The 14,514-nt window shown below is 40.6% G+C and overlaps 1 protein-coding gene across 2 annotated transcripts; it reads right to left on the reverse strand.

The window, feature by feature from the left end:
• Window positions 1-5,555: 5,555 nt before the first annotated feature.
• On the reverse strand, window positions 5,556-8,851 carry LOC124841268 (uncharacterized). Of its 2 annotated transcripts, none has more exons than XM_047317516.2 (9): window positions 8,589-8,851; window positions 8,346-8,476; window positions 8,151-8,236; window positions 7,658-7,752; window positions 7,009-7,105; window positions 6,589-6,703; window positions 6,337-6,491; window positions 6,134-6,259; window positions 5,556-6,035 (listed from the first exon to the last, which is right to left on the reverse strand). In XM_047317516.2, the coding sequence occupies exons 1-9, from the start codon at window positions 8,768-8,770 to the stop codon at window positions 5,811-5,813; spliced, it is 1,212 nt and encodes a 403-aa protein (XP_047173472.2). In that variant the 5' UTR covers window positions 8,771-8,851; the 3' UTR covers window positions 5,556-5,810. The 2 variants fall into 2 exon arrangements, with proteins under 2 accessions (XP_047173472.2, XP_087952103.1); XM_088095977.1 differs by having other exon boundaries at window positions 8,346-8,465; window positions 8,589-8,729.
• Between the last annotated feature and the right edge of the window lie 5,663 nt (window positions 8,852-14,514).

Genomic DNA, 14,514 nt, shown 5'->3' on the forward strand with positions numbered 1-14,514 from the left:
ACATAAAATCATACTAAAGCTTATCACTAGACGGACCGTCCGGACTGTATGAATCTGTGTAGCTACAGGCGTTCTTGCACCCGGGTGATGTAGTAATTGGGATACACTCAACAGCTGCCACCCGAGGTTAGCCCTATCCAAAGTACCCCTAAGGACTAGGACCTCCTGCCGTTCCCACGCATGACCTACCCTCCTCTACTTGAGGATGGTACTCACGGAACATCAGGATGAACTGCCAGCATTAGCATGCCCACAGTCATACTTTACAAAAATTCCATATTCATCCATACATGAGTCGTTCCTCCCTGGAACGCTCGTTCAAAATCCACAACCATTATTTCATCTCATATACTGTTCATTCCTTATAATTCTTCACTTTAATCTCATTTTCGTCTTCCATTTCAATTTCATCAAATAACGAGCGTTCAACCCTCTTCATAATAAGGACGAACGTTAAAAACGAGACTGAGAGATCCTCGTTTCAGAAAAGAATAAAACCGACATTTAATATTTAACGAACGTTATTTACCACTTGAATCAGTTGAATGAACTGACTCTAAGAAGATCCGATCAATACTCAATAATAATTTAGGTACAAAGGCTCTAGGCCGAATCCAAATGGATAGAGACACCTCAAGACGATTAAATGACCATACCGAGAACAATTCAATTATAGAAACCGACTGCCAGTCAATGACCGAATGCGGTACACTGAGTTACTGAAATTTGGACAAACGCTATTTCCACCCGTTTTGTAATTTAATACTAGGACGAGCGTTCAGTATAAGACCGAGCGCCACTCATAACGAACGCTTTGGGTCGAGACCCATCGCAGATGTGTACTCATAATAGAATTAGAAATAAAGGTAATACGAGATGGTGAAGATAGAATTTAGAAATGACTAAGTGTCCAAAGGTATAGTTATAAGCTTCTCAACTCCTCACATAACACTCGGGGCATCTACGGCCGAACGCTCAAACGTAGCACTAATACAAGAGGGCGTTCGTCCTCAACTAGAATTCTTTCCAAATGAAAGAATTCCAATTTTAACAGTTTACTAGAGAAACCGAACAGTAAAGGACCGTTCGATGACGTACGTACATTTTCTTAGAGAGAATTTCATCTTCAATTTTTCATCTGTTTCTAACTCAACATTTATCATATAGTTCATATCTTATAATTTCATATCAATTATCAATTCACATACTTTATAGGATTCATATTAACAATTCATGCTCCACAATAATTATCCATATTCACATTCATACATATCAACCATCATCATACATAACAACCAGCATGTACCACATACATTCAGTCAATAACGAACGCTCATACAGAAAACAACATACGAATATCAATTAAATTAAATAAGCTTCCCTTACCTGGATTCGTGAGTGAAAACGTCCTAAACGTAGGTTCTTGGTTTGCCCAGATTACAACTTTCTATCCTCACGACCACTTAACTCTTCCAACTAAATCTAACCACATAAAAGTCAAGAATAACTTAGACTATACCCCTGCATGCAACCAGAACTTGGTTTTGCATGTAACCCAAGAACGAACGACTAAGGGAAGAAACTTACCAGCTCAAACTTGAAACTTGTTCGGTTTAAGAGGAAGCTTGGGACGCCGGGAATGCTCCTACGGTGCCTGAACGGTGATCGGAGCAGAGAAGAGTGAGTTACAGTAGAGAGAGAAGGGGAGTTTCTAGAGAGAAGGAGGAGGAAATGGAAGGTCAGAGTTGGGAAGGAGAAGTGCGTGCAGAGGAGAGTGAACAGGGTTTTTCAGAAAATCATTTTTGTCTACCCCACGTCCAACGGACGTGCACTCTCCTATGGACACCTGTCCTCCACTTACTGATTTTCGAATCTTCCATGCTTGACACCTGGCGTCAGTGTGCAGAGTTTTGGGTGTGTTTTTAATGCATCTGAGCAGGGTTTTGGGCGTATTAAATGAGATTAAACAGGTGGGGTTTGGGTTAAATTTCTGAGGTCTGACACAAGTTATATTACTTATTATTTTATAATTATATTTATGTTTATGTATGATTTTATGAATTTATAATTTAATTAGATAATATGTAATTGGTAAAAAATAATTCTTATGAATTTTTCTGATTTTTGCATGTTGTTTTATTAATATTATTTAACTAGATTTGTTTTAATATAAAAAATGCATTTTAAAAATTTAATTTTTATAGCTTTTTTAGATATAAAAATTGATATGAATATTTTTTGTAATTGTATATATAGTTTTAAGTTTATTTATTTTGGTGTTTTTTTTAAGTTGATTACATTGTTAATAAATTTATAAATGTATAATTTATTGTATTAATTTATGATTTTATAATATAATTATAAATTTTGAATTTATTGTATTAGTTTTTTATTTTGTTATAGGTGCTTATAGTCTAAATGGACGAATATCGTTATGGAATGGATTCTGAAATAAATTCTAGCATGCTATTAGAATTTTCGTCCTTTACGAATGACGTTGTTGAAGGAGATCTGACGAATCACTTCACAATAAATGAATGTTTTTCCTTTCGTGAAAATTTAATTGAATGGGTAAAAGATATTTCATATGATCTAGGATTTGTTGTGGTGAATATAAAATCCGATAAAGCTACCAGTCAACCTGAGAAGAAGACGTTTGTGTTGCTAAGATGTGAAAGAGGTGAAAAATATAAAAATACAAACCCGATGTCCAACCCAGTATGTATGTCACCCAAAAATGTGAGTGTCATTTCCAGTTAAATGACAAGTCATCTAGTAATGGCAATGGGTAGGTATTGCAAGTAATATGGGGATACCACAACCACGATTTAGTAGAAACTTTAGTGGGGCATCCTTATGCTAGTAGGTTAAATCCTATTGAATAAGCAGTACTTGTGGATATGACTAAAATCCAAGTAACACCTGCAAATATTTTGTTGACTCTCAAACAAAATAATGATCATAATATAACTACAATAAAAGAAGTTTACATAACAAGGTATACATATAAACGCTCATTGAGAGGGTCGAGAACTGACCTACAATAGCCGATGATGATGTTCGATCGCGACAAGTACATACATTGGAGTAGATGTGCGGAGGATTCTAAGGTTTTCAGTGACCTCTTTTGGATACATCTTGATGCAATCAAGTTATTGAATGCATTTAATGTTGTTTTGTTAATGGATTCAACTTATAAAACAAATAAATATTGGTTATCGTTGTTAGAGATTGTTTGTATGACATCTACTAGGTTGATCTACTCAACCGCATTTGCATTCTTATCATGTGAGCGACAAAACAATTTCACTTGGGCTCTTCAAAAGCTTAGAGGTTTATTTTTTACATTTGAGGCTGATCTACAAGTCATTGTTAACGATAGAGACTTGTCTTTGATTTCCATCGACAATATTGTGTTTCCTCAAGCATATAAGTTGTTATGTCGCTTCCATATTATAAAAAATGTCGAAGCAAAGTTCAAAATGTTAGTTGATTGTGTGGAAGCATGGGAGGTGATAATGGAAGCATGAGAGAACGCATGGATTGTGAAGATGAATCTATGTTTGGTGACTGTGTGAATCGCCTTGAACACACCTGCTGTTCATGGCCTTTATTCTTTGAATATGTGAATAATACTTGGATTATTTCATATAATACTTACTTTGTAAAGGCATGGACAAACAACGTTATGCATTTAGGGAATACAACAATGAACATGTATATTTTAATTTTATATTAGTTTATTGTATATTTGAATATTTGATAATATTGTTGATTTATTTTTGTCAGATTGAGTCTCCTCATTGGAACTTAAAGAGAGTATTGGAAAACAATATGGGAGATCTTTGTTTTTGCTGGGATGTCATTCACCGTTATGTTGCAACATAATAAGATTAAAGTGTCCTTCAAAAGTTGTCTCAATCTTATGAGTGAAGCTCATAAAGACATAAGATACAAAAGACTTGTTGGACGAGTATCCAAATATGCTTTAGGACTAATAGCTGAAGAATTACAACGAGTATATCATTAGGACTCGATAAGGCAAGATGTGGATGCATACTTAGACGGACCTACGATGTCCCCTATCCGTGTAAATTAACATGTTATGCCCATGGTGTCATTCCTTTGGGTGAATTTCATGTGATGTGGACAAGATTGTCTATTTCGGATATTATATCAAATGAATCGCAGCCAGAGTTATCCGTACAATGTGAACTTGATATGGTTGGAGAAAAAATTAAGGAGGTTGAGATTGAAGGTAAAGTGACAATTAAACAAAAGTTACTTGACATTGTTTGTCCTGCAATGACATCTTTGACACCTCCATTGCATAAAGTTAAGACGAAGGGTGCAAAAAAAAATAAACTTCAGATAACAGAGAGGTCTACAAAGCGTGATCTCTCATATTTTGAGCATGTAGACACATTTCACTCAACAATTGAATCTTCGTCTACGAAAAACAAATTGCAACTTAAGGAAAAACCTATGTAACAAAGGAGAGTACCCATGATAAACCAGTTTCATCCTATTTGTCAACCATACATTATCAATGTTGTTGATGTCGTTGCTGATGGTCATTGTGGCTATAGATGCATTGTTGCGTTGTTGGGGCTTGGGGAAGATTCTTGGCCCATTATACGAAATGATCTTTATAAAGAACTTAGTCAGTGGTGTGATGAATATGTGACACTAGCGGGAGGCTATGATCGACTAGAAGAGTTAAGGAGGTCTTTGCTAGTGGACCCATAGTCAGCGGTATGTGTTCCTATACTTAACATATTTCTTATTTGTTTTATTAGTTTTATCATAACAATTTATTTTATTCGTTACAGGCTAGTGGATGACTATACCAGACATTGAGTAAGCAATTGCTAATCGCTATAACATTGTCCTAGTCTGTCTTTCATATAATCAGAATTATACGATATTCCCAATACGTACCTAACCGTCTTCTGATGGAAGACAACATCGCTTAATATGTGTAGGACACGTTAACAACAATCATTTTGTACAAGTTATTATTATTATGTTTAATTTCAAAATAACATTTTTTTTACTAATATGAATTTTACAGGTTGAACTACAATGTGGAGAGCGAAATCAATTATTTGGAGAGCAAAATTTTTTATCTTTTACTCTTGGAGTATATAATTTAATATATAAAATTTGGAGAGCGAAATCAATTATTTTTTTAAAATATTTTTCTCCTTTCTTTGACTGTAACTGGAGAATAAATGATCTCTCAACCATCCCAAATTATATCTTAAAATATTTAATGCAATACAAAAATAAAAATACATCAAATATTATTTTAAGAAATAAGCTGGTAAAAAAAATTCTCCTAATTTTCAGAAATAAGCTCTCTTAAGAATGTTATTAAAATTCTCCTGATTGGCACTGGTGCATAAATCAAGTTACATTTTTTTCTCATTTCTGGGGGCATACATCCAGTCAACGGTTATGTTGAATAAGTTCAGGACAAATAATCTCCTAATTAACTTTTTTGACAATATCATATATATTACTATTTTATTTTATTGTTTCGTATACAACCATCACAAACTATTAAGTTGTTATAAAAAAAATGGTAAAAATGTTGTTAAGGAGTACATGGCATTTAAGCCTGGAAAAAAAGGATGGAGAAAAAACCCTGTAATATCCTTCAACTTTGGAACAATGAGACAAATACAAGTTTAGCAAACTTCGCAGTTGTTTTCCTCAAATTAATCCGTAATACAAGCTTCTTCATTCGACCACCCTCAATCATGGTTGGTTGTTCCTGCCGTTATTACATTATTCTTTCGCCGAATTTAATATAGCACAAGATGCCCTTTAGCATCCAAAAGCTTACCCAATTTTTCTGCCGCCAGAGTTAAAGTCGCATCGCTTTTGCAGAATGCAAACCTGATGTATCTCTTCTGGTAGGAATAGGGTAAGTTAGAAACTTCATCAGATGATAAGTTTGTATGAAAAAATCCTCGTCCTGGAACGGCTACTACCCCAGCTTCTAGTATTAGTTTCTTAACAAATTCTACCTGTGAACAACAAGGCATTTATGTTAGGAAAAAATAGAACAATGAAGTTGTTTATTGCCGGAGAATCACAACTTAAATGGAGTAAAGAGTGCAGATACATCTGAAAGTGGGCAATTGTCAGGAAGCTCAGCAAATAAAAAGAAGGAGCCCTGAGGTATAAACTCAATCTTGAAACCTACTCCCCCTAGCAAATTTACGATATAGTCTCTTCTTGATTGATAATCCTGCACAGATGGAAGAAGACAATTAAGAAATATAGAATTTTGTTATACCAATTAAGAAATGTACTTTGATCTCTTACACTTCGGAGTGATTCAAAGTACTCAGGAGGACTTCTCAAGGCATTCAAAGCAGCTTCCTGAAAAGGTGCTGGGGCACAATCTGTAAGTCTAACGTGAATATTTTTTATAGCAGACGCAAGAAAAGTTGGTGCAACTGCCCATCCAATCCTCCAACCTGATACAGATCAACAGTACGTTATTTCTTCACAGAAATAATGATAAAGCTAAAAAATCTCCAGCGTAGTTTGGTTCATGCAGCGTTGAGCTTTTACCTGTGACACTAAATGATTTGGACAAAGATGATGTTATCACAGTCCGCTCTTGCATTCCAGGAAATGACACAAGGGATATATGTTTTAGATTGTCATACGTTATGTGTTCATATACCTACATAAAGAATCCAACAGAAGACAAAACATACATTATTCAACTACAGGACAAATGCTCTACTCTTGCATATTTTAAATTCTCAGTAATTCCTGTGCTTATGCATAAAACATGCAGAGAAGTACCATGTTCCGAGTTAAAAGCAGATAAGTGATTATTTTTCCAAGACAAATCAATTAATATAGAAAAAGAAGTATACTATGATGAGATAGTTTAGCCTGCCTAATTCATTTAATTCATTCCATAGATATCAAGGTTAAATCCATAATTGAATTTCCATGCGTACAAAGTAAAGGAGTACATACTTCATCTGTTATAGCCAGGCAATTCCTGCTGCAGCATTCTCCAGCTATAACCTCAAGTTCCCCTTTTGTGAAAACTTTGCCAGTAGGATTGTGAGGACTGTTTAAGTTTTCTGTCAGGTTCATATCATAAAACGGAACATTCTCTACAAATATTGTCATGCTTAACAAAAAGAAAAAACAAACTTGTAATGTGTTATTACAGTCGCTGCAAGCATCCAAAATAATGAAAGGAAAGCAAGCATCTCCTCAATGCTTTAACCCTTTCTAATAAGCCTTAAAAAGAGAAATTTTGAACTGCAGAAAAAAAAAAAGGAATAACAAGCAAAACCATGCAAACTTTTCAAGGGTTGTCATTGCCTCAGAAAAATTCGGCCTATCAGAAGCATAAACTTGGGAATCCTTGACATCAAAATGCATAAAATGAATCATTTGTAACATGCAAAGTTTAATATGATTACAAGCTTCAACCATAAATTGATCGAAACAGCATTTCTTTTTCACATCTTTACTTTAAAAAATTCACTGTATCGGTATTCTATTAGTTGAAATGAAGAATATCAAGGGAACTAATCTGAGTAGTGAGGCTTCCCAAGATGGGGATTGAGTCTATCTAAAGTAGAGGCAATTATGAATTTGTGAAAGTTATAACCTGTTCAGTACTACTACTTTAGTTCTCTCAGTAAATGATCCGAGTAATTTGCTTGAATCCAGTGTCCATTGAGGTGGATCAAGCGGCACGTGAATCTGTCCAATTAAGTTTACAAAAACAGGGACCATTACACACATAAAGGACAAATAATAAATTAAAAAATGCAGTATCAATAACACATCCGAAGATAATATACATGCTGAACTTGCCAAGAGAAAGGGTCAGTTGTGTTAGTCTAAACTAGATTGTGCTAGTTATTTAGAAGCTGATGCTCTATATAAAACATTGTATTCTTCATCATTGAAGAAAAGAGAATTCCCTAATTTTACATTTCATCATCTGTGTCCTTTCTCTTCCTTGTTTAAATCTCTGCAGGATTATTGAATCACTTGAGCCCCACAGAAAGAAAGCTATACTACTAATCATTGTTCATAAATCATAAGTAACAATTATATGATAGAAACTTAAATAAAGTAGAAGATAGCAAACTTACAGGTACTCCCCCGGCCATGGCAACACATGCATCATATGATTCATAGGAAGGGTCGAATAGTATGACCTCGTCACCCGGGTCAATTGCTGTTTGAAACACAACATTCAACATACCATGTTAATGATAACCAACTCATAACCTTAAAGTTTGTGAACTAAACTAACAATACTACAAGAACGATAAAACAGAACACACTTGCAAGGATTGCAGCCGCAAAGGCCTCGCTTTGACCGCAGCAAATAGCTACGTCCGTAAGAGGGTCGATGTCTAAACCGTGTCTCTCCTTCATCATCTTGGCCAAGTAGTCGCATACACCTTGAACGTTCCTAGTTTAGTTTCATCAATAGTTGAAAAAATGAAGATATGCAGAAGTTACGCACGGAAGCTATGTTATGGTAATAGTTTTATGATGCTGTGTGAAGTGTGAAGTGAAGAAACCTGTACTGGTTGAAGTCGGAGTTGATGGCAGAAATGGCGGCGTTTTTTATGTGGGGAGGGGCGGGGAAGTCGGGGAAGCCCTCGGCGAGGTTGATGGCGTTGCATCGCTGAGCAAGATGGGAGAGTCCTTGAATGGAAGAAGGTACAATCTTCTTTGCTGCGCGTGATAACTTTCCTTCCATGGCTTTTCTCTGTTTTTTTTTCACTTATCAATTCATCTCGTGCCTTATCTTTTATCTGTTCAGAGATGGGTTCATTTACTGGACTCTGAACCACTTTTAAAAGGTTTCCTGCAGCTCACTTCAGCCTTGTTACGTTGAGTGGATTTACCTTGTTCTTTTAAGTAGATTTAAAAGATTCGAAAATAATTTTTTTTCGTTTATTTGAGTTAATTTGGAGGTAAATAAGAGTGGATTTAGAAGTAAATTTTTTTAATTTGACACGTCAATAAAATTTTATACTAATTCTCAAAAACTTTATTTCCAAATCCACTCTTATTTATCTCCAAATTCACTCAAATAAACGACAAAAAAAATCTTCAAATCCTCTCAAATTCACTCTCTTAAATCCACTCAAAAGCACAGTGCCTTCGTGATAAACAAAGATGCCATGGGAGGAGTGATAAAAACAAAATAAAGATGAAGGAAAAATAAGATGATGTATATATATAAAGGGAAAACGAATAAATTTGAACAAAATATGGAAAAATAAATTGTTCTGAATAATCCTTCATTGTTTTAAGCGAATGGGTTCATTTTATTTTCAAAATTATCAATCATAGATTTTTTTTAAAATACCTTGTGTACGAATGGGGACCGGACTTTCACAAAACCATAACGGTCCAACCACGCTACCCTTCCGCTTGTTATCCGGATAAACAGCAACTATGAGGCCGACCGAGAGAAGCCGCCAGCTAACCATGCCGCCTATAGGGACCGACCGGTCGAAAGGCCAAACTTCGGGAGACCGGCCGGCCATGCCGTTAATTAACCAGGTTTAAGGTAAGTTGTGGTTAAAAGCTATTGGGCTGAATTTGGGCCGTGATTAACATTTCACTAATCTCAAGCCTATAGCGAAAACTATAAATACAGATCCAGGGTGAGTGGTAGATAGGTTGCATTTACTGCACATTTATTACTGTTCTATCGAAAAATGTCATTGCTCTCAGACTGACTTTGGCATTGGAGAATCTTTCCCAGGTCTCCCACCCGCGCGTAGAGAAGGAAATCAAGGAGTAAGGAGCGAGAACCGAACGTTCGAGAGACGAGAAGAGGAGGACGTGGAGGCATTGGACGACTCAGCCCCTACAACCGAAACATTTGGCGCCCACCGTGGGGCCGAGTTACTTCTTAAACCCAATGGTGACCACGAGAAACATGAGCATGGACGACCCAATTGAGATGATCAGAATGCTGCAACAGAAGATGGACGAAATGCAACAGCGTCATGAGGACGAGCTCACGACCGTGAAGGCCGAGTGGAAGGCCCGGATAGCCCGGGAGATTGCTTGAATATGGGTCATACTACCGAAGATGTGTGACCCTAAAGGACAAAATTGAAGAGTTGATCCGGGCGGGGCAACTCTAAAAATACATTCGGGTTGACCGTCCTCAAGCACCTACAGAACGGCCCACCCCGTGACAAGCTTACAGACTCGACACAATGAAGTATCCCTCCGAGAAGGGAACCATATGCACTGTCCGGGCAGATCAGAAGACCGCCAGGGAGTGCTACGCCGTCGGACTAAAGATGTATACCCGACAAGGAAAAAGAAGAGCGACCGGTTCTGAACTAGCCATGGCCGACCTCGAACCGAGGACGAACACAGAAGACCGGTTAGAGCCTTTGGGAGAGACCCAACCCATCCAAATAGGGAAGGATTCTTCCCAAACGATTACCATGGCACGGGGTTTGGAGCCCAAGGTAGAGGAGGAGCTTAGGTCGCTCCTATGGAGGAACAGAGACTTGTTCGCTTGGACAGCGGCCGACATGCCGAGGATCCATCCCTCGGTCATGTCCCATAAATTGGCACTGTTCAAGGAGATGGAAAAGCTGAAGGAGGCAGGTTTTGTCAGGGTGATCACCTACACCACTTGGCTGGCCAACGTGGTGATGGTGAAAAAGACCAGTGGGAAGTGGCGCATGTGCACCGACTACACCGATTTAAACAAGGTCTGCCCAAAGGACTCTCACCCCCTGCCAAGCATAGACGCGTTGGTGGACGGTGCCTCCGGACATCGGATGTTGAGCTTCCTAGACGCCTATTCTGGGTATAATCAGATTCCGATGTACGGACCCGACCGGGAGAAGACGTCCTTCATCACTGAGAGGGTGAACTTCTGTTACGAGGTAATGCCCTTCGGCTTGAAGAATGTCGGGGCCACCTATCAGCGATTGATGGACCGGATCTTCAGGGAGCAAATCAGCAGATGCATGGACGTTTACGTGGAAGACATGGTCGTCCGTTCGACAAATGATGTTTGTCATGTGCGGGACCAGGAGGAGGTCTTTCGCCAAGTCAGGAAGTTCGGGATGCAACTGAACCCGGCCAAATGCACATTTGGGGTAGCCGTTGGAAAATTCCTGGGTTTCATGCTTACATCTAGAGGGATTGAGGCTAATCCTGACAAGTGTGAAGCAGTGTTGCAGATGCAAAGCCCGGCCACCCTTAAAGAAGTCCAAAGACTCGTCGGTCGGCTTACATCATTGTCACGGTTTATCCCAAAATTGGCCGAGCGGGTCAAACCCGTCCTTCGGAAGATGAAGAAGAGAGCCGACTCCGTATGGGATGTCGAGTGCGAGCAAGCGTTTCAGGACGTCAAGACCATCCTGCTTGACCCGCCAGTGATGAACCAGCCCGTACCGGGAGAAGATCTGCATATCTTCTTGGGAAGTGTCAGAGTCGGCCATCAGCGCAGCGTTAGCACAAGAACGGCCCCAGCCAAGGCTGGTGTACTTTGTCAGCCGCACCCTCCTGGATGCCGAGACTCGCTATCAACAAGTGGAGAAGGTGGCGCTGGCTTTGCTGAACGCGTCTAGAAGGCTCCGGCCATATTTCCAAAGCCACCAAGTGATCATTAGGACCGATTTTCCCATCTCCAAGATTCTCAGGAAACCCGATCTGGCAGGACGCATGGTGGCATGGGCAATAGAGTTGTTGGAATTCAGCCTGTGATAAGAACCAAGGGGGTCAATCAAGGGTCAACACTTAGCTGATTTCGCGGCAGAATTGCCTCACACAAACCAGGACGAGTGGAGCCTGTACGTCAACAGGACGTCCGGTAGATCGATTAGTGGGGTCGGCGTAGTGTTAGAGGGCCCGAACGGATTCCTGTTGGAGCATTCCTTGATATTCAAGTTCAAGGTCTCTAATAATCAGGCCGAGTATGAAGCCTTGGTCGTCGGCCTAGAACTGGCCAGAGACATGGGGGCTAGGAGGATCACATGTCGGACAGATTCTAGTTAGTCGTGGGCCAGATGAACGGCGATTTCCAGGTCAAAGAGGAACAGTTGTTGCGGTACTTCCATCGCACAACAGAGCTGGCGAAATCGTTTGAGAAGGTCGACACCCGGGCGAATATGCTGTCCAAGCTCAGCTCAGGAAAAGAGAAGGGCTAGGATACTACTGGCCGACCATAGAAGTAGACACGAAGACGTTCGTCCAGAAGTGCCTCAGTTGCCAAGTGCACGCCAACAACAACCACCTGCCGCCTCATACTTTGCGCACGATAGCGTCACCATGGCCGTTCGCTCAATGGGGCATGGACATTGTAGGACCATTCCCCGTGGGCCGGGCCCAGAAGAAGTTCCTCCTGGTGGTCGTGGACTATTTCACTAAGTGGGTAGAGGCCGAGCCTTTGGCAACCATAACGGCCTCCCAGGTTCAGAAATTCTGTTGGAAGTTGGTGTGTCGCTTCGGCCTCCCTTAGATGATCATCAAGGATAACGGCCGGCAGTTCTTCGATAAAACATTGGCTGAATTTTTTAAGGGTTTGGGGATTAAGCACGTCACCAGCTTGGTGGAACATCCCCAGACGAACGGTCAGGTGGAGGCAATGAATAAAACTGTGGTTGCCGAGCTAAAGCGGCGACTAGGAGATAGAAAGGGAGTATGGGTCGACGAGTTACCAGAAGCACTAGGCTTACCGATGCACGCCACATGGGACGATCAGGGAGATCCCCTTTAACCTGACGTACAGCACAGACGCCATGCTGCCGGTCGATTTAGGAGAGCCATCATTACGACGTCAGATAGAGGACCTACAACTGAATGACCAAGAGCTGTGAATCGAACTGGACTCTCTGGGCGAGCGTAGTGATTAGGTGGCCTTAAGAGCCGAAGCATGCAAGCACATGGTGGAGAGAAAGTACAACTCCAAGGTGCGACCAAGGAGCTTTCAAGAGGGAGATCTGGTGTGGAGGAAGGTTGGAGAGGCTCGTCGAGTGACCACACACGGCAAACTGGCAGCAAAATGGGAGGGACCTTTCCGGGTGGTCGAAGCATTGGGAAATGGGGCGTACAAACTACAACACTCGGACGGACGACCAATTTCAAACACTTGGAACGCCACGCATTTAAAGTTTTATTTCAGTTGAATCATTCTTAAAAGTTGTATTTTCATGATGTTCAATGATTAATTCAATGACAGGACGTCCGCTTTCTCTCACTACTAGTCTCAGAACAAGACAAAAAATCCAAGTTGATGAACGGAGAGTTCCCCCGAGAACCACTGTCAACTTGGTCGGACGGTGAACGGAGAGTTCTATCCAAAGAACCACTGCCGTCCAGACCATCAAAAAATCCAAGTTGATGAACGAAGAGTTCTCCCACGAACCACTGTCAACTTGGCCGGACGGTGAACGGAGAGTTCTGTCCAAAGAACCACTGTCGTCCGGAGCATCAAAGAATCCAAGTTGATGAACGGATAGTTCCCCCGGGAACTACTATCAACTTGGCCGGATGGTGAACGGACGGTGAACGGAGAGTTCATTCCAAAGAACCACTTTCGTCCCGACTATCAAAGAATCCAAGTTGATGAACGGAGAGTTCCCTCGGGAACCACTGTCAACTTGGCCGGAAGGTGAATGGAGAGTTCTGTCCAAAGAACCACTACCGTCCGGACCATCAAAAAATCCAAGTTGATGAACGGAGAGTTCCCCTAGGAACCACTGTCAACTTGGCCGGACGGTGAACGGAGAGTTCTATCCAAAGAACCACTGTCGTCCGGACCATCAAAGAATCCAAGTTGATGAACGGAGAGTTCCCTTGGGAACCACTGTCAACTTGGCCGGACGGTGAACGGAGAGTTCTGTCCAAAGAACCACTGTCATCCGGACCATCAAAAAGTCTAAGTTAATGAACGGAGGGTTCCCCCGGTTAACTTGGGCGACCAATACATGGAGCAAGGAGCGAAAATAAATCTATCACAGAAATTAAAAGCAGCCGAACGAATGAAAAGGTCATGTATTCATTAGCAAAGGCACCAAAACACGCCAGCATTTACAAAAGGATGACCCGACTAACATTTTGACAACCCATGATGTTGGACGGGCGGCCTCAAGAATACATCAAAAGATCTGAACAAAAAATCTAAACAAAAAGCAAAAAGCAAAAAGCGATCAATTATTGCCGTCGTCCGCCTCCTCCTCGTCACCTTCCGCCTCTATCGCCTCGTCCGCTCCCGCGGCACCAGAGGGTTCTTCGTTCTCCCGCCCAATGTCATCAGCCATGGAGTTGAGATCGAGCAAGACGCCATCAAAGACGTCTTTCTCAATGTCAAATCCCAAGGCAAAAGGCTCGTGTATGTCGGCAAGAACGGTCGCCTGATGAAGGGCTTTGTTAAAACCCTCCTCGTGCTAAAAAATGATGCCCGCCTCTAACTCGGATATCTTCTCTTTTGATCTGGCGAGGTCATCGGTCAGCGCT

Source organism: Vigna umbellata, chromosome 8 (assembly GCF_029865625.1).
Source record: "Vigna umbellata cultivar VRB3 chromosome 8, Vumbellata_1.0, whole genome shotgun sequence".
NCBI classification, from domain to species: domain Eukaryota; kingdom Viridiplantae; phylum Streptophyta; class Magnoliopsida; order Fabales; family Fabaceae; genus Vigna; species Vigna umbellata.

Excerpts from the sequence above, each read along its gene's own strand:
- LOC124841268 (XM_047317516.2), bottom strand. The coding sequence starts at position 8,770 with ATGGAAGGAAAGTTATCACGCGCAGCAAAGAAGATTGTACCTTCTTCC. Across the intron at positions 6,492-6,588 it reads CAAATCATTTAGTGTCACAG|GTTGGAGGATTGGATGGGCA; the intron begins GTAAAAGCTCAA and ends GATCTGTATCAG. Across the intron at positions 6,036-6,133 it reads ACAATTGCCCACTTTCAGAT|GTAGAATTTGTTAAGAAACT; the intron begins GTATCTGCACTC and ends TGTTGTTCACAG.